At 45.5% G+C, this 23609-nt stretch overlaps 1 protein-coding gene across 1 annotated transcript in view; it reads left to right on the forward strand.

Moving 5' to 3' along the window:
* Nucleotides 1-5939: 5939 nt before the first annotated feature.
* Nucleotides 5940-23609, forward strand: part of NEDD4 (NEDD4 E3 ubiquitin protein ligase) — a 120777-nt gene continuing 103107 nt past the window's right edge. The window contains exon 1 of the mRNA XM_075006434.1: nt 5940-6061. Within this exon, the coding sequence (XP_074862535.1) occupies nt 6017-6061 (45 nt within the window). The 5' untranslated portion in view covers nt 5940-6016. The remainder of the gene's footprint in view (nt 6062-23609) is intronic.

The following is a 23609-nucleotide window of genomic DNA, read 5'->3' on the forward strand; positions in this document are numbered from 1 at the left end:
TTGACATGGCCTTCTCTCTAAGGCAGCTGCAGGAGACGTGCAGGGAGCAGAGGAAGCCACTCTACATAGCCTTCATTGACCTGACCAAGGCCTTCGACTTGGTCAGCAGGGATGGTCTGTTCAAACTGCTCCACAAGATAGGCTGTCCTCCACAGTTACTCAAGATGATCCAGTTCCACAAAGACATTCATAATGCAGTTAATATGGAACAGACTTTACTATTGCATCATCCTTCTGTTTTTTTCCCACTTATTTGCAACATTGCCATTGGTTCCCTCCCACCATTCTAAAGATTATTTTCCTCATTATTTGTATTAAAAGCCTAAACCAGAAGTTTAGTTCCTATATTAGCATTATTTCTCAGTTCACACACAAATGCTGGCATGAATCAGGATTGCTAAGTAATAGGCTGCTTGCCTAAGTTTCTTAGAAGGTCACAGAACCATTTTGTTTGAGAAGAGAGCAAATAAACATAAAGGCGGGGCACATGTTTGCGTCTACCAATTCAAAACAGTAGCATATGGGAAAGAAGAAATAGTTTTGGAATTTGTGGTTCTTTAATCTTCCATTTTGGGGACAATAATTCCGATGGCACCAAAGGCTGGCACCCCACTCACAGATGGGGAGGCACTGCTGGGACAGAGGAATGAGATTAAATATTAATTTGTTCTTAATAATAACAGAGCAGAGTGCAGACAAATTATCCAAATACAGGTTTTCTGTGTGAATGAGTGTCTCAAATTTCCCTTCCGTTACTCTTGCATTGTAACTGAATGAGACTTTATGGAAATATTTACTGCTTAACATGTGTGTTAGTTATCTTATGTAAAAATAGAATATGTGCTTAACAGGCTGCTGAACTGTTTAAACTCTTTATTAATTAAAAATAAGTGTGTATTTTTAAACTTCTGCACAGAATAGAAAACCTCAATTATAAGTGCAAAACCATATCTAAAGAAACTGCAGGCTGTTTGGATGATCAGCCTGATGATTAGTTGAGAACCATAAGCTAATGAGTTTGGTAAAAATGCATTTAAGTTCCCTATTCTACCTCAGATTTCTTATGCCAACTTGGGTGAATCCCTCCCTCCCTCTGTGCCTCAGTGTCCCATCTGTAAAATGGGGATAGTAGCACTTCCCTACCACACAGGTTTATTGGATACTAAGGTAATGGGGGACACCTAAGTACAGGTTGAACATCTCTAATCGGGCACCCATGGGACCTGAATGGTGCTGGATGAGAGAATTTGCAGGACCATCATTGTCCAGCAGCATTACCAACGCTTCTACTGCTTACTGGGCTCTTTGAAGGCAGCTGCGGTAAATTACAGCTAAATAACAGTACAGAACACTAACAACAAGGACTGCTGACAGGCAACAAACTTTATGGGACCACAGAAACTTGACCACACCCATGATAAGTGGTCATCCAGCTAATTTACATCATGCTGGATTACAAATGTTGCCAGGTGAGAGTGTTATGGATTAGAGAGGTTCAACCTGTACCTAACATAGATAGTGAAGTGAGCAATTGTCATTGAATAGCACTGATATATAAAAGCCATCAGTTCCATCATCACCACCAGTTATCAGGTACAATGTCACCTTATTGTGTTAATATTTGTCTTGACACCAAAATCATTTAAATTAATATTCTAAAATATATCAGTAGTGGTTTTGATAATGAAGGAGTATATTCTAGTAGTCAGAGGGGTTGGAATCTGAAGTTCTGGGGTTCAAGTAGGCTGTAATGTTGTGTGACCTCAGACATGTCCCTGAAGCTTCATAAATCTGAGTTTGTTCACACAAAAATGGGGATCTTTACTTAGCACGCACAGGGTTGTGAAGATTAATTACTCTGTGTAGTTAGGTGTTATATACAGAGGCTGTCAAGGAATGGGGCTGAGACCAATCACCTTAACATTTTTTTTATTAAAGCAAGAAGGTCTTCTGGATCCACCTGCATCTACTTGCAGACAGTCCACCTCCCCTGTAATCAGCAACCAGTCATATTACGGGTGCAATTAATTCCTCTCCTGCTAACACAGGGAACCTCCCCAATTCCCCACCTTGCAGACCTCAAGAGCAGGGACCACCAGACTGCAGTATGGGGTACATCCCCCTGCCAATGTATCTCCCTTTCCCTCCTGCACCTGCGCCTTCACATGCCTAATTTGCCCTTTCCCCTACAAAGACTGATTACATTCTCATCAAAGTCAAATTGCCACCACCCTTGATTCACAAATTGTAATACCCTCCAGCAGGCATACAGTCCAAAACTCCTTTTGTCTAATGGGTAATGATGTGATTGACTTATCCTTGGTAAAGGCCCAAGATTTGGTAGAGTTATGCACCAAAAAAACCTGTTAGTCTGTAAGGCGCCAGAGGAATTCTTGTTAATTTTGCAAATACAGACTAACATGGCTCCCCCTCTGACACTTGTGTTATCCTTAGTTACGTTAGCTGTGGGGGTGAGTGCACAACATTTATCTCAATGAAGACAAGGAGGTTTTAGAGCACTATGATTCATCCAGACATTTAGTACCTCATTCTCTGTACAGAAGAGAACAATGTGTTTTGTTTTGTGTTCTTGGGGGCAGCCTGTTGTGGGTCCCTTGGTCAAATGACCCCAAATTTGGATCACTAACGAGTCTGCATCCACAGGAGGCAATGTCTAAGCAATTCAGAGTAACTATTCAAATTTTAGAACACTTAGAAAAATTCAGTTTTAAAGCTCCTAATTTGGTGGAGATACTGGAACTCCTATGCCATTGTTCTTAGCAGAGGTTGTGGGATCCTAGGTCTCCATACAGCATGTTGGGGAATCGCAAGGGTGGAGCCTTCTGCTGGTGAGCTGAAAAAGGCAAGGGGGACCCTAAGACTGGGAGGTGATAAGGGGTGGCCTTCTTGTGACAAGGACCACATCTCCCCACACACCCACTGCTGGGAAAGGAAAGAAAGGACAGTGGAGGAGGGAGGTGCAGGGCACTGGTACAGCAGTGCTGTGCAGTGGAGACTAGCTAGCACTCACCTGCACTAGGAGGGAGCCACTGCTCCCTACAAGCTGAGTGGTTGAGCAGCCACTCAGGAAAGATTGAAATACCTCCCAGCTGATTCGCAGAGCTCCTATAGTCACCAGATGTGTTTCTGCTGGTGATGCACATCCACACGTGCCTCAATGCACATAACAAAATATATTCAGTATATGGATGGAAACATTTACAGGGAACATTGTCGGGGTCCCTGTGCAGGGGGCCGGTGTTGGTAGAGGGCCCCATCACCGCTAAAGAGAAGGGTCTCCCTGTCCCAATGAGGAACAAGCCTGAAAGGGTGAAGTGCAGGGGCAAGATCAGCCTGTTCTGTGCAGAGTGCTGAAGCAGCACTATGGATCAGATAATGGGGAGCAATAAGACTGTGGTTCCCATCAAGCAACTGAAGGGAACATGCAGAACAGAGACTGAGCAGTCCTGAGTGTAGACGGGCCATAGACAAGAAAAAGAAGAAAATGTACAGCCAGGAGGGAGTGGAGGGGCTGCACAGCTGACCCATGCTACCAGTGCTAGGCCACCATTATTTCCCCTCCACACCCCGCACTGCCACTAAAGAGCAGAGCACCACAAAGCACAGGACCAAGGGTGGCTGCCTGGTCCACCCTATGGATGGGACAGCTCTGGCTATACAAATTATTATTATTTTTATTAATTTTAAAATTATTTTATAAATGCTTTAGCTTCACCTATGTATGCGGGATAAAAATTATTTTGTGACAACTAGAGATAGCGTTCCATAGATATTATCATAACACATCTTTAACAATCACCTTAGATTTGTTGGTGACAAGTTGCCCATCTGTGGATATGGGCTTTAACTATGTCGCTGCCCTTGTTTAGGACACTGACAGCCTTCTTAATAGGGGAGAATGTCTGATCAAGAATTTGGGGGATGTTAATTTATGGTCTTTGAACAATAATCCCATCCCTTTAAAACTTTAAGGTGTAACTTCCCTGTTGTAATTTTTAGCAGGTCTAGAAATTAATTTTTGGCTAACAAGTTGGGAAATTGTACATTTCTTAGGAAACAAATGTGTACTTCAGCTTTGATGTTCTTATCTCATCCCCCCCATGGTCCCGCAAAAATTACAGCAATACTTATTCAGTACTCACAAACAAAACTTGTTAAACAGAGGTTAAAGATGTTTTGGAGTATTTGTTCTCCATGAACCCTTCCAGAGTGTGAAAGTAGAAGGCTTGAAACCTAAACCTCATAAAAACAGAATAGCGGAATTAAAATAATACCTTCCTCACCAGCCCCCACAGAATCTCACCTCTGCCTCCATGGAGATGACAGCAGTCTAATCCTGGGATTCTGCAGGAAGTGGAGCAACCCAGCATCCTGCTCTGCACTCTTCCATCTCCCAGCCAGATCTCTTTGTTAGGGCTGCTAGAGGGAGCAGAGTGACCTGGCTGGGCGATGGCAGCAGAGGACAGTGGAGGAGGATCTGAAGAAGAGGATCTGCTCCATGAAAGCTCATCACCTAATAAATTATTTTGTTAGTCCTTAAGGTGCTACATGATTGCTTGTTTGTTCTGTACCTGGGGACACTGCCAGAGGGGAGCCCCACAAAGCTAAATTGTTCAAGGTTCATCTTCAGCCTCAGGTGCCAAGACTCAGAGCCACAGGCTTCAGACCCACATGGTGGGGCTTCAGCTTTCTGCCTTGGGCCCAGCAAATTCAATGCCCTGGTCCTTCTTGGTGGCCATACTGAAACCTGCTTGGAGCTCTCCAGTGGGATCCCCACCCCTGGTTGAGAACCTCTGGGCTATCCATTCCTAGCTAAACCTGCCATTAATTGCATGCTCACCCTAATCGTTGCTTTTTTTCCATCCACTTCAACAGACTCAACACTTCATGAAAGGAGGCAGGTATCTGAACTCACGTTGCCAACCGTAGGACACTTGAGGCTGTGGAGGTCTGAAGGCTTTTTGAAAAACTTTTCCAAACCTAAACTGTTCTTGTTCACCCTTCTAAGGGAACCGTTGTGTGTTAGAAAGGATTATGGTACCGTGACCAAATGAAGGACACCTTAGGGTCCTCTCATCATTTTGCAGTTTTAGGTCTGGCAATGTTTTTGAAAGGGTTAAAGCATCGGGAAACAGCACAGTCTCAGCCCTGGTAATGGCCCTCCCTTCCCGGCCTGCCTGGCACAGCGCGTTGCTTCTCCTTCATCATCGCCTATACTGTGGCTGACTCCTGGCATCAATCGTGGTGTCCTCTCATGCCCATTCCCTGCTCCTGCTGGTGGGCTCTGCCCTCCGCCAACAGGCTCCAGACCCACAGCTTCAACCAGTCACTATGACAGGCGCAGGGAAAACCCAGAATTTAAATAGACTGTAAGCCATCGGAGTTTCTGAGCCAATCAGAAGGGGTATCTGTCACCCAGACCGGAAGGAAGACTGTGATCTGAGCCAATCAGAATGAGCACCTGTCTCTAGGGGCGGAGGGAAGCAGGATGTCTGAACCAATCAGAAGGAGCATGTGTCAAAGGGACAGTAAGGGTCTGAGGCAATCGGAAAGGGAGCTCGGAGCCAATGAGAAAGTGTATCTGTCACTATTAGCGAGGCGAAGACCCTCCTCTGAGCCAATCCGAAGGGGTACTTGTCTCTAGGAGCAGAGAGAATACCGAGCTGCGTGCCAATCAGAAGTTCCTATCTCCAGGGCTTGAGCGAAGTCCGTGGTCTACGCCAATCAGAGGGGGTATCTGTCTCCGGGGCGGAGAAGAGTCCGGGGTCTACGCCAATCAGAGGGGTTATTTGTCTCCGGGGGCGGAGGACGGAGTGGTCGCGGGAGCGCGCACTCGCTCTCTGGTGGCAGTAGTCATTCGCGCGGGTTGTGGGCTGGGGCGGGGCTTGGCCACGGCGGGGCGGGGCTGAGTGTAAACACAGGCAGGCCGCCGTGGGCAGGAAGGTGTGTCTTGCCGCTGTGGCCGCTGGACCGGGATACCGCTGCCTGGCCGGCCATGGCGGCCTCTCCCATGGAGGTGCTCGGGCTGCCAATCGAGGAGGTGAGGTTTTGCGATGCGGCTCCAGACACCTCATTCCCGCCCTTGTGCTATCTGCACACCCCCGTCCCCTGTAGCCTGAGGGGTCGGAGCTCCTGTCTGGGGCCTGATCGATCCTGCCTGCCTGCGCCGGCCTCAGCGTGGTGGCGGGCAGAAGAGGGGCTGGGACTGGGCCCTCGTTGGCAGCAGGTTGGGGTGTGCGGCGCCCGCTCGGTTTGGCGTCAGGAACCCTGCGAGGGGGCGGGCCGGGGTGTGAGGAGTCCCGCGGCGGTCGGTGTGAGAGTGGCTGCTGCCGCCGCCAGCCACGTGTGTTCCCCCGCCGGTGGCAGGTGGACGCGAGCTGCCGGTCTCCTGTCACTGGCGGCGGCTTCCGCGGCCAGGTACTCGGGTTGAGACACGGGCACCTCCCTCGTTTAGCGGTAACGGAACTTCCTGTTCGTAAACGGCCTCGGGATTACCTGGCGCGCGACGATTAACCTGCCGTTAGTTGTGGCGTGTGGCTTGCGGCCTGTTGAGCTAAAGCGGACGCCTTTCCTCCTCGCGCGGGGCAGGACAGTGCCTCGCTCGGCCAAGTCAATAGTCCGGTCACCTGCACGCATCCCGCTCGGTAAACACGCGTGAGGAGGGAGAAGTGGGCTCTGGACCGGCTCGTTTTCTCTGACCGTGCTCAGGAGCTGTGGGTGTGGGCTGTACGTTTTGTTTTGTTCGTAGTGTTATTTGAGGTGTTGGTGAACACAGGCTGCTTATATACACGTAGGGGGTCAGTTGGCAACCTGAAGGTAACAACGAAGGGTGTAATGGTGTGTAAGCAAATGTAGCTTTTGGCTGCGTGTGATGAATGTAGTAGCAAATATGATTTTTACTAGCGAACTTATCTCCTACACTGCCTCAGTTGAAGGTTAGACCAATTAAGTTTTCTGGTGGTGGATAAAATGAAGGGTATGTCTTTCATATAATATCTGTGAAATGTGAGGGGGAATTAATTCCTTGAGGCGCTTAGGATGGCATACAGTCTTGCCAACAAAAAAACTTTCTTTTTTCCTTCTTCAGATGTGTAGTGATTAAATGTTTCCATCAGAGTGATTTTGTGTTTTATGTGCAACACTTTTTTGTCTTTGAGCCAGCAAGGTATGTTTTGCCAAAGCTGCTTTGAATCTTCTCTTGTGTCAGAAGATAGGTATGCTTCATGTAAATGTACCTTTCTTACTATCTGAGTGGTTCAGAACTTTATCCACATTTTTACACCTGGGGGCGGGGGGAGGAGGACCTGTGAATGGTCAATAGGAGACACGGAACCTGACATTTTTTCAGGGCACCTGGTATTATATCAAACAAAGCTGACCTTAGTGTGAGTTGGGGGAACAACTCTTGCTCCACCTGCCCACACTAAAACCCTGCTGCACTCCTATCATACCTCTTTCTTGAAGCTGCCTCCCTTGAATCACCTGAATGATTACTAGGGGGTTGGGGTGCCCTATACACATTGTGGTGGCAGGAGCTGTGGGAAGCAGAGTTACCCAGCAGCCTGCTCCACTCTACCACCCATCTTCCAACTGGCTCATTCCACGTTACTGCAACAGACAGGAAGCAAAGTGCCCTGGCTGTGTCCTCAGCCGGTTCCACTGTCCTGAGCCGTCATTACTTTAAACAGTGTAATGGGCTGGGGCCAGGGTATTTTGCTTCCTGGCACTATGGTGAAGCAGAGCAGTGCAGGCTATTGTATGTGTTGCTCCACTTCCTGTGGTTCCTACTGACGTCATGAATGTGGGATGTCTGACCCCTGTTGCCACCCCCCGCAAGACCCCAAAGGCAAACTCTGCAGACCACTCTGAGTATCATGGGCTGCCATCAATATGGGGGATAATCCTGTCCATAAGATGGTTGTGGTCAAGACTGCAAGGCCCCCTAAAATGGGATCAGAGCAGTTGCCCTGAGCCGTCCTATGTATGGAATGGCTCTAATGCAGCATGTATATGTTGAAGTAAAGCTGTCACTGACCTGAGTTACAGCTATGAGTGCTCAGCATTTCTGTGCTTCAGGTCCATGGTCTCAAGTTGGTCAGCAAGAAAATGCGGCACACATCATTATTGACTACCTTTTGAAACGGTTGGTTAAAGTAAATTTTTTTTTAAGTATAATGGAAGAACTTTGTGGTGGAGGCAGGGATAAAATTCAGTTCTCTAGGGCATGGTTAAACTTCATTAAGCATAAGCCAGTCTAGATTCTTTCTGTAACCCAGAGGTGGGGAACCTTTTTTTTGGTTGGGGGCCAATGACCCACAGGAAAATCAGTTGGGAGAGGGGGGAAATCACTGTGGTTACTGACTGAAAAACAGAAGAAGGGAAAAAGCATTCTTCTCATTCCCCTTTCACACCAGCCTCACAGCCTGGGGGCCAGGGTTAATAGATTTTGGGACCCCTTGGACTCTGGGGTGGGATCAAATGTGAGGGCTCTAATGTAGGAGCAGGCTGCCAGGAAGTGGGTTGGGTGATCTGGATGGGAGGGAGGCTGCAGGAGTGGGCTCGGGGGTTTTGGGTATAGGGGAAACTGCAGAAGTGGGCTGGGAGTGAGGGGGACTTAACCTGGTGCAGCTACCCAGGGGTATATGTCCCCCAAATGCCCAGGTGTTGCTCCCTAATGCTCCTGTTGGCTGCAATTCCAGTCAGTCAGAGTGGTGTCGGGAATTATCTCTGGGCATCACTTCCCTTTGCTGCTGTTCCCCAGCCAGGGGTATGGATGCAGTAGTGAGCAGAGCCATTTCTTCCCGCCGGTCAGGCAGAGCCTGTGTGCTGGTTCTGGCCAGTCTCTCTGACTCTGGCCTGTGAGGCTTGGGGCTCCACGGTCCCTGCTCCCACAGCAGGCTGATGGTGACAGTGAGCTCCAGCCCTTGGGGGCTGGATCCAGGCAAGTCATGGGTCAAATCTGTACCATGGGCTCTAGGTTGCCCACTCCTTCTGTAATCCCTTGCTTTATTCACTAAACACCTTCCAGTTCTGCAGTGAGTGGTGAAGGGGTCCTACAGACAATAACCTCCTTTACTACACAACTCTGGCTTCAGGAGCTGGTCTGTCTTGTGTACTGATGAATGAGGCAGGGATCCTTTTGAAAAAGTAATGTGTGGTCATGAAACCAAAAAATGTATCATGATGGGTACACACAAAGGGACTGAAGTAATGTTAGAGAAACCATCTTAATTTTGGTGTTTAACTTTTGACTGTTTGTCTTGGTAAACGTAGTGTTGTTTTCAATGTGGTTTTTTTTTATAAATGAGTAATCTTTGATACATCTTCTCAAAGCTCTCTTGTCATCAACTACTTAATATACTGCTCACTGAACTAGAAACAAGACAAGCTAAGTGGATGGATGTTTTGCAAAGGCTACTGTCTCCATGTAGTTTTAAAAATTCATGTTGACCCATCTTTTCTTACTGTAGTTGTTAACCCGGATCTTAGGAAGGCAGTGCTTGGAAGTACATTTTCCACCCCCAGATGGAGTTCATTTTTTACAGTGTTCTTTGCCTGAGGTTGCTTTTGAAAGTTGAAGCTTTCGATAGTGAAGAAAGATACTGTTCCCTGAGGCTTTCCACAGCTGTGCTGTCCCAGAAGCACAATGTTGTGGTTACTGCCCCCTGGCAGATCAACACAGATAAAAGGGCTCAACACCCAGGAGCACAGCCCCCAAGGAGGACCAAACCCCCAAATAAATCAGCCTTACCCTATGTAAAGGTTTTACATGGATAAAACTCATAAAGATGTTTGCCCCTTTATCAATGAAGAAAGAGATGGTTGCAATCCCCAGTAACAGATACTTACACTGGGCTTAATAAAAATTGTTTTTAACAACAAATATAAAAAGTAGGATTTAAGGGACTGCAAGGGAAAAGAGACAGATCAAAGTAAGTTTAAAATAAACAAAAAGCTAGCTAATTTTAGTATACGAAGAAACTTGTTAAATGGAAATTCTTACCCTAAGCAGTTATTCTTATCTCAGGTAAGATGGTTCAAGTCAGAGTTGACCTTTTACTCTGGCCTGGGTCTTTTTCCAGAGCTCTTTAGAGGGCTTTTTTTCAGGTTTCTTCATGTGTATCCTCTTAGGGTGAACAAGACCCTTTCAAAGGCCCTCTGAAGACAAAGACCTGATCATTTAAGGAATGGAAAGCAGACTTCCCACCAGGGTGTGACACCTTTGTTCAGTCTCCTCATCCTTATGGAAAAAAAATCAAAGATTCAAGATGAATCCTAGTACCAGGAGGCATGGTCACATGTCTTTCTAAGACCCAACCACAATTGGCATTTTCAGGAAAAATGAAACCATTCTTGGGTCATTGGTTTGATTACAGTGCCATTAAGTTCCTAAAGTATCACACAGTGATCCTCATTAGCACATTTGGAATTAAAAACAGTTTTCTAACCACACATACAAGAACTGTACATGCATGAAAATGGGGTATACAGATTCAGTGGATTACAGCTTTCACAGTGACATATATACATCATGTTTTGCATAAGGCATCTTTGAGTTATGCATATTCAAATCATAAGCCAGTTTCTGTGTGTGTGACAGTAACTAAAGTACCAACCGGTAATTACTTCTAGCACCTAAATTAAACCTTACAGGAACAATCTCAGTAACATGCTGAAAAGAGGAAGTGTTGTTGTTCCTTGGATGTTGAATGTAGACATACTACGTAATTAGGGCTGGCAAAGAAGCTTGCCCAGAATATGCAGTCAACCAAAATGCTTCCCTTTTTTTCTTATGCGAAGACCTTGAAAATGAATGAATGAAATTGTTTTAAGATGAGTAAAGGCTATGCAGCTGATTAAAAGAAACATATCAAAATGCTTAATTAAAAGAAATGTATCAAAATTCTTTCCTATGTGTTCGGCCTGGAGAGAACATTTTTGATTACTTGTTTGATTAACAACATATTTTTGGCTTGTAAGTTAGAGTATTTCATCAGAATTTCCAAAACAGAACTCCTGTGGTGTCAAAACAGCAGATATTTTGATTTTTTTCATGTTGCATTTCAGGGATCAGTTTATTAATTGGACAAAATGGTACATTTTCTGCTTCCGTACACTTGATATTTCAAGTCTTGATTCCACTTTAAGGGGATTTTCATTATATGCATGTTTTCAGCAAATTACAAAAGCTTTTTCGTGAACATCTCACATTACTTTTTAGAACTCATGCATTCACATCTAAATTTTTCTTTCCTTTATCATGGATTTCTTGGCAGTGTTTGTTCATTTCCCAGGCCTGTAAGGCTAAAAGGTTCTTAGTACCCAAAACCCAACAGAATATTCTGTGTTCCAGAGAATTAAAAGGGCGGGGGGGGATTAATCTCTCAAGCCATTAGCTTGTCTGATCTGTCTTAAATCAAGTAGACTGCTACCTTTTTCTTTCTGACTAGCAAAAGAGATTTCTTCTGCTCAGACTCTTTTACTTAATCCATAGACAGTTCACTACTAATACTACTCAGTCCATGTGGTTACTTCAGTCCTCTTGTGCCTGATGTTTGCTCAGTATTCCAGTTGTCATTACATGAAAAGTTAAAAAACAAATCACCAGCACCACTCTTTATTTGCTGTAGATGAGACACCTTACCACTGAGAGCCAGGGAATGTGAAGAGAAGTTTGTATGGTCTGACATGTTTGATGTGCGTTCTGATTGCTTGAACTCAAGTTCAGAACACATAATGTTTTGTTTCCATAAAACCCTAAAATACTTTTTATGTATATTTAAAATATTTTATCTCTTTACCTGTCTTAGCTAGTTGGGCGCACAAATCAGCATATTGGATTGCTTATGGGGGAAAATGTGACTGAATCAGAACATGTGTTCATTTATCAGAATAAACTTGCAAGGTATCACTTATTGCATAGTGTTGATTTCTTCCCCGGGGCTTTTCCTGCAAGCTGCAGAGCATGTGCAACTAATACTGGAGCTTATTGGTGTAAAATTCTGAAGGAAGTTGTTGACACTCTACCAGACTGGGCCCCTTTGTTCACACAGACAATATTAGGACCCCCCGTGGTGGTGATTGTTTTCAGCTCAAGTGGAGGAGTATTAAAGTTCATCTGAGCTGTATGTGACTCAGTCTTAAACTTATACTTGCTGATCAGTTTTGTACAGCACAGTTGTCTGAACTGTCACCAGTTACGAAGCAGAGAAACAGTTGCTCTTAGTGTTTTACAGTTACCTGCCAAAGGCAACTGATGAGGTTTGTGAAATCTTTCCAACATTTTATTTCAGCATGTGTACAAGTGACATTTTGTATAACCTTGGTATGGGCAGAGCTAATAGCAATGCCTTTTAAGGTTCCCTAATGTATTAAAAGAAGCTTTCTTGGTTGCTTGCCAAACATTAACTGTTTTGAGCTGAAATTTTCCGTCATGGGTGTCTGCTTCAAATTGAACTGTCTTGGTGTAAAGTTCAGGGACAATGTTTCAGCTGCTTTTGTGAATGAGATAATGGGGGTTGGGGAATAATGTTTTTTATGTTTTAAAAAAAAATGCTGACTTCCTTTGGAAAAGTGTAGTGCTCCCTATCTTGGAGCGATAATCTGATATTTTATAACTGGGTTGCTGTTATGACCAACATGTGTTGCCTTTTGCCATTCTGATAACGTCTACCCAAATATGGCTAAATCTCTGAAGAAGCAGTTTGTACGCATTCAGTAGAGAATTGATAGAGCTTTGTGAAAATATCAGAAGATTTTTCTTCAGAATATGCTCTAGCTAGGGATTTAAAAGTCTCTGGTCGTCCAGTAAGCCTTAAGCGTATGGGAATGCTTACTGGGTAACTGATGAACCAGACCTTTCCCAGGTTCCAGTGGATGGCCAGCTGTACCAGGCCAGAGCAGCCCTGGCTACATCACATCAGTAGGTAGAGCCCTGTGATGGGTCAGCAGGACTCCAAGCCAGAGTTGGCAAGTGGAACCCTGGATGTGCCAAAGTGACCCGACTGAGCCTGCCTCACGGACCTAGCCCCACTACCTTGACCCACCAACAGTTAACCAGTTAAATTATATAATTTTTTACATTTAAAAACTGTCTTGACCAATATTTACATCCCTACTTCTAGCCTGTCATCGCTTCTGTTGATGACTAGATTGTGTCAATGCACAGAGTGGCTGAGCATATTCCAGCCAAAGAGTACAGAGCAGAGCTAGGGTTTTCTTGTGACAGGCTGAGGTGGGACTGGGCCCAGGGAGCCTGCCTCCTCCACTCTCAGTGATCTCTGCTACTCTCCATCTTTTCCCACCCCCCTGCCCAGCTAGCTGGGATCCAGTCCTCATGCAGGACGAAGCTGTCTGATTTAAATTCAAGAGACAGTAACTGTGAAGAGCCAAGGGGAAAGACTGGGGCGTGTGCACTGGTGTAGTTTGGGGCAAGGAGCCTATGGGGGCAGAGAGCAAGACTAAAGGCTTGAAGGAAATTGGGATTAGCCATGTAAGGAGAATGAGTTGGGAATCCTGGTATGGAAATGTCTGTGGAGCTCATGAGTGCGTAAATGGGTTGAGTGAGGAGCCAGGGCCTAGAAAACTTGAACTCATGGGGCAGAGAGTCTAGGAATCAGTGGAAAGGAATGGAGACAGATCTAACAGTCAGATGTAGGGGAAGATCTGGGACTGGGTAAACAGAAGTCGGGGTGTGGAGAGTGGTTGAGAGCCCAGGGAAGGAAGGCTGGAAGGGGAGTGAATGGACTGAAACAAAACCAGGGGCTTGGCACTAGGAATTCTTGGGCAAGGGGTTCTGGCACAGGAGTAGGGTGGGCCTGAAAAGAGGGAGACTTGAGTAGATGAGTCTGGAGGGGTGAGACTTAGATTTACTTGGGAAGGAGTCTGGAATTGGAAGCCTGAGAAATAGAGGCTAGAACTACCTAGTGAAGTGCCCACCCTTCCAGAGCCTAGGATGGAACTCAGGATTTGACTCTCAGCATTCCTCCACTGTCAGAAAATATCTGAAACCCATGAAGTGTGTCTCTTATCACCCTTTGTGCATGTCTGCATGAAAGTTAGTCTACCTGTTATGGCTGTCACTTGCACCAATGACTCAAGTCTGAGGTCTGTGCCATGGGTTACAGGTTGCAGCTTTTCTGAAATCCAGTGTGGTGGTAGTATGTTACATGAGGGAATTTGTCTGGCTTTTAAAGACCTGGACATTTATGCACAGAACTATCCAACCTTAAGTTGACATCCTTGTGCCTGTGATGCAGTCTAATTATTTTGTAGTGTACTGTTTTTCCGCCACAAAACCCATATCTCATTCATTACATAGCATAGACAAAATGCTCATTTAATGAGCCGTTATTCAGTAATTTTCTACTCGTTGTTTAATGTGTGGCCCATTTGGAATTTATGTAATGCTATCTATACCCTGCTGTGAAGACAGAATTAATTTCCTCATAGGCAGTTCTTTGGTGCTCACCACTATAGAACCTGCTCAATTCTTCATTATTTTCAAAACACCCCTATGAAATGAAGAATGGATATTTAATCACAGCTTACTGATTTAAGATCAGAAGTTTCCATTAATTTAGGATGCCCAATTTGAGGCTTGATTTTTTTTTTCTTGTTTTTTAAACTATGTAGCATTGCATAGGACTTGATGTTCAGAGGACACTTCTTGTTGACTTCAGCTGCAAGCGCTCAGCCCTTCTGCAAATCAGAACATAGGGTATCATGTTAGACCTCAAGAAATTGAGGAACATGTGAAAAGCTTGGTTGATGTGATTTGTCTAACATCTCAAAGAAGTTTTGTGGCAGAGGCAGACATATAATCCAGTTCTCCTGGTAGCATTCAACTGCCTTAATCATAAGACCATCTTTTCCCATCCTGCAATCCCCTACCATATTCATTATATAGCTTCTGACTTCTGCAGCAAGTGACCCATGGATCCTACAATCTCCTTTACTACATAACCATGCTTCTTCCCCAGAGCAGCTCCATCTTATGCACTGAATGTAGCTGGGGTTCTATAGGGAGAAAAAAGTGGTCAAGTAATTAGAGTGCATCATACTGCATATGCATGAGGGTACCAAGTTGAAGTTGCACAGACAGCCTTAATTCTGGCACTGCTGAGGTTTTGTGGGCTTGACTTTAAGTATTTTTAGGGTATATTATACCTGTTAATTCAAAGTCAGGAAATATTGATTGCCAGTGCTATTTTGAATTTGCATTTGTATTATGAGCCACTCTTTTTTGTTTTGGTTTTGGTTTTGTTTTTTTGCCTATTCCGAACTTGCTGAAACTTTTCTTAAGTTTCCTGTGCGTTACTGTAGAATGGGCCAAACTGTATTTGGTAATCAAGTGATTATTCTCATATGACTCTCCTACTAACCCATCTTTTGTGGCTATAACCAAGAGAAGAATTAGATTTTTTTTTTGTGTGTGTTTTTTCCCTCCAAATTTGCTATCTGGACTGAAAAATTCATTTGGGTTGAACCAAAACTTTTCTCTTTTCCACTTTTTTTTTTTCTCACAAACCAAGCAATCTCAAAACTTAGTTTTGGAAACACTTCTGCATAGTTTTTCAAAAACAAAATTTCCTACAAGGGACCAGCTGGTGAATGAAAATGGTCTGTTTTGAAACAGACAAGAATGTCAGTGTCAGCTTCACGGTGCTGCTATGCTACCGGAGCCTGTCACTGAGGACCTGGAGTTTCCAGGTGCTATGGATTTGTGAAACACCTTGGGAGCTTTGGCTGCTGCAGAGTGAAACTGAGGCCAGTTCTACACTACCAGAAAAAGTCCACCTAAGATATGCAACACCCCACCCTCCAGTATAGAAAGGGATGTGGATGCATTGGAGTGGGTTCAGAGGAGAGCAACCAATGATTAGGGAGCTGGAGAACATAACCCCATATCTCTGAGCCTCTTCTCAGAGGTCATCTAGTTTTCAGAAGAGAAGAGTGGGGCAATTTGATAGCAGCCTTCAAATTTTAGTCCACAGCTCTTGTCCTATCCCAGGATGCAGTATGACCATGGGTCCTCAGCTAACAGCAGATGGGGCTTTGATCTTTTCTTGTTGAAGTTTTTTTTTCTTGGCTGGGTTCTTTTGTAGGGCTTAGCTCCTATTATTCTCTGACCATCAAGGTGCTGCTGGCAGCTGGGTGTCTAGACAGCTTTTTTGAAACAGCAGATGTGAACCCTAATTTTCCACTGCAATTGTATCTAAGGCAAAGTTATGTTTAATTGCATTTAATCAATGTCAGTCTTATGTGTAGTGGTCAGTTTCTGCCTTTTACTTATTAGATGACTTCCTTTTCAGAGCTGGGTCAGATGATTTTGTTCACTGGCATGCCACATGAGTAGAGCGAGCTTTTAAAGTTAAGCTGATACTATACTAAAACTGCTTAACAGAACTTTCCCACTGGTGTAGTAAAAAGTCCCTGCTGGCCACTTTTTCTTTTTTTCAAAGCATGGTGTCCTATCTCTGTTCAGAATGACACTGTTTGAACACAAGTTGCTGCGTTAAGGATCCTAATGGTGGAAAAGGTTTAAAAAAAAAACACAAATTTGTGTAAGGAGGGCTTAATAGCCATTTCTTAAATGGTGATGAGGTAGGTTTAAGAATAATCCTATGTGTTGTAACACTAGTCTAGCTGCACATATTGCTGAGACTTGTTAGTGATAAGCTGCCTGTTTACAGAGCCAGGGAGTTGGTCAGATTGTGTCTTGGGTCACCAGTGTGTCTTAGCACTCCGTGGTGATCTCAGCACTTTTACACAAGTTGGCTTGTGTCCATTGCTTTTTGCTGCTGCGTGATGTGTAAAGACCTGTATTTTTCTTTTAAATTTGAACACAACAATGTCATGTATGTTTGTTCCTGACTTAGCTGAAGACTATTTGGGTTTCTCTACGCTGTGTATGTGGGGGGGGGGGACTTTTTTTCTGTAAAAGAAAAAATCCCTTGTGTCCACACTGCAAAGTTTTTTGTTATGGAATGTCAGGGCATTTAACTCAAAATAGTAACTCCACCAAAACAGATTACTTTAGCTGACCCCGGCCCCCTTTCAATTTCAAAATTGAGTCAGTTTATCCTGAGCAGAGGCATCCCATCGTTATAATTTTGAAATTGGACTCTCTGGTGTGAACACTGTTTCAAAATTAGGATGTCAAAATAAGTTATTTCTGGAAAAACCCTGAAATGGAGGCATAGGTTCAGAAACTTTCTCCTCAAAGACTGTTTATTGAGCTTCCATCTTAACTTACTTGGTAATGCTGACAGTTTCTCTTGAAAAGTCATTCATTTCAGATGAATATTCAACAGCTGAATAAAAATTGCTCTTCCAAGTTTCCAGTGCCAAATATTATAACACCGTTCCTTAACTAATTTTCCAGTAATTGAGAGCCTACAGATATGTAAGAGCTAGGTACAAATAAGTAGCTCTGCTTTAAAAGAAAAAAAAAAAAAAAGTGGGGTGGGCAGGGAGGGAGCTGGAACTCAGCTGGGGCTAAGACTACCAACATTGGTACAATAAAAGCACTGCAAATATTAGTTAAAACTGAAGAACACTTCTGGGAAGAAGATTGATGGAGACTTCCATGTGTTTTCAGGCAATACAGAATTAGAAAGGTGTGTATCCGTCTCATTGATCTCTGTGATGTTTCACTCAAGGGATATCATAGCAATGTGCATGTCTTTGCGAGTATAGAAGATTTAGCACTTTGCTTCCTGATTCTGTCATTTTCAGTTATGACTGTCAGGTATTTGAAGTAACTAATGTGCCCTGTGGCTGTAGATGAGGAAACAAAGTTTGAAACACTTCCTAACTTTTCTTAGGCTTAAAAATTCCTGTTGTGTGATCTTTTGTGTTCATTTTCAAAATGGTCTTGGGTATCTTAAATGATTTAGTGTGCAAGCTTAAGAAGCATGCTGCAAAGGGAATTCCATAAATTAATATTTTCAAAATATTTTTATGCTAGTAATAAACGAATGCAACTCTTGCAGTATGGGGATCTTCAATACAGTGCATGTCATCTAATTGTGTTTAATGAGGTAGCAAGACAAGGTAGGTATGGTAACATAATTTATTGAACAGCTTCTGTTTGTGAAAATGATACGCTTTCAAGGTTACCCTGTGTCTGCAATGTGAAGTTTTGTTATGTGGAACTGAGTTTGAGCCGGAGCCCAGGTCAGCTGCCTTGGGCTTGTAGAGCCATATAATTTCAGTGAAGATGTTTGGTCTGAAGCCTCCCTGGGTGTTAAAAGTGTAGACTTGGGCTACGTCTACACTACAAGATAAACATGAATTTAAGGCTGTTAGCTCAATATTACCACCTGACTGTCTTCACTGTAAATACTGTTAGCTTGATTTTTGGGAGCACTACTATCGAGATTATAATATTGTGATTACCTGAGGGACATAGCATCAAGCTCAAATTCAGAAGCTGGATTAAAGGCCAGTGTGGAAGCACCACGTCTTAAAATCAAATTTCTTAGCCTCCAGAGGTGCCCTGTATGTAACCCACAATGCCCCTTCGATGCTCTGCTCTGGCCATTGCTGTCCAGTTAGTTAGGTAATAGTAAGACTGTGAATTTCAAAGTGAGAGCAGCAAGCCTATGGCTGTGGGCTCATGTTTGTACGAGAGCCTGAGAAATGTGTGTCTGTCTTTGCAATTAGCACTATGAGCACATCTACCCATTACAGATATCCCCTACAGGGTGTTTGTGGTTCTGTCTCTACATTTTTTTTTTTTCCTGCACTGCCTGGTGCCAGCTGCTGCCCCACCACATCATGTGGCAACAAGGCTGTTGTGGGGGTTGTGCTTGCATAAGAGGCTGAGAAACTTCTTCTCAGTGGTTTACATTTGTGTGCAAACCCCCTACCCTCCCTCACAGGTGCCATGCAGTCAGGGTCTTTCCTGTGCTCAGCCACATCATGTGGGTAGCCCCCCAACCCAATAAAAGGATGTGTCAGATGTTTGATGCTGACCATTCTGTCAGGCAGCACCATGTCCTAGCTTAGCCCTTAGTTTAGGGCTCCAAGGGTGGGAAAGATATTCAGGGACTTGCCGCTGCTGGGCAGAAGTCTCACACTGGCGACTAAGATATTCAGGGACTTGCTGCCGCTGGGGGGCAGTCTACTCCGGCAGCTAAGATACTTAAGCAGGACAAATTCGACTGGCTGCCCACACCTCTAGTATGGGACTACTGGGGCTTGCTGCCACTGGGGAGGAAATCTCCCCTGGTGGCTAAGATAGTCACGGGGATGACTACTTCTACTTCAATGTTCCATCCAGCTCTGCAGCCACAGATCATAGCAACCCAAACCCCCCAATCCACCAAAAATATTTTTGGGAGCTTGATCTTCATTGCTGACACCTGCTGGTTTTATATTTCGGTTATAAAATCTTTTTGCAAACATCTCATATCTGTCTTCATGCTTTGACCCCCTTAGAAACATGGAGGGGAGGGTGCTAGTTGAGATTCCTATTTGCGTTGTAAGTTCATTGTGTGATATTTCACTGCCATCACCTGTGCTGGCAGTATCCGTGTAGTGGAGGGGTAAGTCAAAAATTCTGTTTTTTTTTCCTAGACTTTTCTGTCCTCTTTCTTCTAACTTTGAGAATACAGTCTGGGCCCCTATATTATTTTCAGGGATCACTGCAGTGTTGTGAGGGGTGACACTCAGTGGACAGCCAGTTGAGAATTCAGCTACAGAAGAAAGATATTTCTGTAAACTTTTCTGCCATCTCTGTGGATGCCTTATTTTTCATTTCTTTGAATGGGAAAAATGGGCATTAGGATTTTCCTCATTTCCCTCCCATGTTAAGCAATGTGAGTAGATGATGACAAAGACCAGCAAACATACTCAGAATGCTATGAGGGTGAGGGAACTGTGGAATTGGTTCCCACGGTCCACTACAGTCATACCCCGAGATATGCCCATTTGGGTTACAAGAATTCAACTTTACAAGGAGTTTCATTTAATACCCCTACTTCGGCTTATGAGGCATTTCTTCGCATTTACGAGGACTGATTTGGATTTCATGTGCCTCAGCAGGACGCGGCCACCCTGCAGCAGGAGAAAGGCAGCTGTTGCCTGGAGCCGCGGCCTGCAGGTGCTGCCCACCCAGTGCATCTCTCTGCAGTGCCTGGCAATGGTTTCCCAGAGCCCGTGGCCGGCCACAGTGGGCACCCACCTCTGGAGCAGGGAGAGGAGGGGACAGCGCTCGGCCGGCGGTCGCGGGCTCCCTGCGCTCCTGGTGGTATGGGCCGGGGCTGGGTGGAGGCTGGCAGCTCTAGTAGGCAAGCACCGAGGGGATGGAGTTGGCCACGTCGGTCTTGACGAAGAGGCCATGCAGTGGGGGAGGTGGCGCGGTGCGGGGAGGTAGACTCGTCCAAGTCCTGGCAGTAGATCACGCCACTCTGCAAAACATTGATGCTGGGCGTGCAGCCCGTCCCGGCCCCACTGCTTCTGCTTGCCCCCCCCACAGGCGGTTAGGGCCCCCCCCCCCCACAGCTGTGCCTCGGGCACCACTCGCTGCCTGTGGCGTTCTGTCCCATTTAGCACCTGGCTCACCTGCCACTGCCGCATCAGCCGCTGCCGGTGGGGCCTCTCCACTGCGGAGCCCCGTACGAGCGAGGCATCGCCTCTCGCCAGCCAGGGGCCCCTTGTGCCTGCCTAGCTCCCTGTGCGGCCGGCCCCTGGCACTGCCCTCTCCCCACTTAACCCAAGCTGTGCACAGGATGGGCTGCCTTCCCATGCCCTTTTCTGCCCTGCCCACCCCCTTGCACCGGCCCCGCTTCTGCAGCTGTGGGCAGCTACCCCATTTTGTGCCCCCCTCCCAGGTGCTCTTTGATTTCCATTCCCCTTGCAGCCCTGTCTCTGCACCTGGGACAGCCCCCCAAAAGCAGGTAAACAGCCATATTATAGAGTAATTAATGAAGGGAAAATGCCTTACGTTGTGTTGTGATAACTAATGTTGACTGTTGAAGTAATTGTGTTCATTTTAATGGGATTTAGTGGTGTTTTAGCATAAATGGGTGTAAATTTTGGGGCTCAGGAATGCATAAAATTTTTTCATGTTGAAATTAATGGTAATTACGTTTTCGACTTACGAGAATTCGCGCTAAGAGGGGTTTTTCAGGAATGAATTACCCTCATAAGGCGAAGGAAGACTGTACTGCAACAGCTGATGTTTGCCAATTGAGTGTGGCAGCAGTAAGTCGACTTTGTGAGGGGCATGTGGGGAGATGAAGATGTTCAAAATCAAACACTTTAATTCCAGAATTACAAAAACAATAAAGTTGAATTCTTCTTGTCTTTAATATGTCACCTATTGTAGTTCTGATAAAATTACTGGGCAGTTTATTTTGCTTTAACATCCTTTATTGTAATAATGTTTTGAAACAGTATGTGTTGTCTAGGGTTAGTGTGGTAAGTATTTGTTTCTTGACGTGTGTAAATGGGGGAGAAAACACAAAACCGACTAGAACAAAAGAATACAGTGAACCCTTGTTTTAATGGACTAATGGGGGAGGGGTGTCCATTAAATGAGGGTTTTAGTGCTCACCCACCCCTGCAAGACAACCACCAGCCCTCTCACTCCCCTTCCGCGTGTGAGTGGAGGAGCTGCTGCTGCCACCATGCACTCCTCCAGTCAGGGGTGGGGTGCATATGCACCTCACTACTGGTGAGAGGAGCACATGTGGTTTCAGTGGAGGAGGTGACAGTGCCTCCAGGCCATGGTGGTGGTAAGTCCCTTAACTTTTTTTTTTTTTTTGTGGTGGGGAAGGGAATTAGGATTTTATGTCTCCCAGTGGACTCTGGGAGCAACAGGGTTGTCCGTTGTTCCTGAAGTCTGCTAAATGGGGGCGGGTCCATAAAATCAAGGCTTATTGTAACAGTGTTTTCACCCAAAGACACTTTTTCATTACCAACCAAGATTTGTGCATGACTTCAGAGTAGTCAGCATTGAACACTGATCTGCTTTAAAAGTTCTTGAATAAATTATGCTAGATTTTAAATGTTTTCAAACCAAATTCCCTATTCCACTCTACACGACTTAAAATACTTTGTGTGTATTCCTTCTGTAGTGGGAGCATTGAGAGAGCAGATTTGTGGGAACATTGCCTACTGAGTTAAAAACATTATGCTAGATGCTCTTTGCGAAAGCTCTTCTAACATGTAACCCATGGTAGAGCACTTTTCTTGAACATTTTCTACTCTGTACATAGAACACTTCAACGTCTATTTTTCAAATATCTGTCCGTTTCACTACTTAGACATGTCTAGAAAATGGTGCTGTATTTGTTGTGATGTTTAAATGCCTGTCAGAGTTCATAACTGTCAGTACACTGTAATCTTCACTATAAAGCTGTCGTTCTCCACAGGTGTTACCTGTGCCGCGAGGGCCAGGAGGTAGGCCAATGGGAGCCCAGACCCTGGCCACTTTGTGTGGGCTGCTCTACCATCAGTCCCTTATGTGCCAGGAACAACCAGGACCCACCACATAGGCAGGCCTCTTCAACAGCTCATCTGGGCCACAACTATATGTTAATTGAGTTACCTGTGATCTGGTACAAGAAGCAGTGGTATAAAGTTAGTGCTTATGGGTTCTGTTTCACTTAGCAGTTGAAGAAGAATGCACTCTAACATAGGTAGCAGATTCCAGCTGTGCTACAGAACACTGTGGAATCAAGGTGGGCTGTAGAGCACTTACAGCAGTGGTCCCCGACCTTCTTATGCATGTGATCACTTTCTGAATTTTGAGGACAGCATGAGAAGTGCTCCACACTGTTCCTGAGGCCCTGGCCCTTCCATCCCTGTCTGTCCCTCCCTCCCGCTCTCACCTTTACTGTCAGTGGGTTAGGGTGCAGGAAGGGTGTGTGGGTGTGGATTCTGGCAGAGTGTTGGGAGGGGTATGGGTGCTGGCCCTGGGAAGGGACTCAGGGCTGGGGCTTGAGATGCAGAATGGGGTTAAGGGTGCTGGCTCTGGGATGCGGGTTTAGGGTTGGGGTGGGGGTGGGGCTGAAGTGCAGGAGGAGATTTGGGGTTCTGGTTTGGGGGGTCAGGGCTGGGGGTGCAGGAGTGTGGCTGCAGGTGCTGGCTATAGGATGGTGCTGGGGGGTTAGTGTACAGCCTGCCACCAGTAGTGGCTCTGGAACAATTCTTGGAGTGAGGGTGCTGAATTGCACTCATGCTGAGCCCCGTGTACAGTACTCACTTCTCCTTAGAGCTGGTGGTGGAGCTGGATGCTGGACTGGCCCCAGTGAGCAGATCCCCTGCGTTCAGGGCCATGTCTGTGGAGCAGGCAGCTGGGATCCCAGGACCAGCAGCTGAGGGTGCCGGGCAGCACTTGCCATGGGCAGCTCCTAGGTGCTAGCACAGTGAGACTATGGCAGGCTCCCTGTCTGGTTGGCCCCATGCCACTCTGAAAAGGGGTTAACACGCTTCTGTGGCCTCAGGCTGGCCCATACCCAAACATTTTTCGGAGGAGGGGGGCATTTTGTAAACAGACTCCACAGCGGACCCTGCCCTTCTCCCTGCACCCTTGGCTCTCCAGCTGGCCCTGCCCTGCTCCCGCCTTCCCTCTA

Source organism: Carettochelys insculpta, chromosome 12 (genome assembly GCF_033958435.1).
Source record: "Carettochelys insculpta isolate YL-2023 chromosome 12, ASM3395843v1, whole genome shotgun sequence".
NCBI classification, from domain to species: domain Eukaryota; kingdom Metazoa; phylum Chordata; order Testudines; family Carettochelyidae; genus Carettochelys; species Carettochelys insculpta.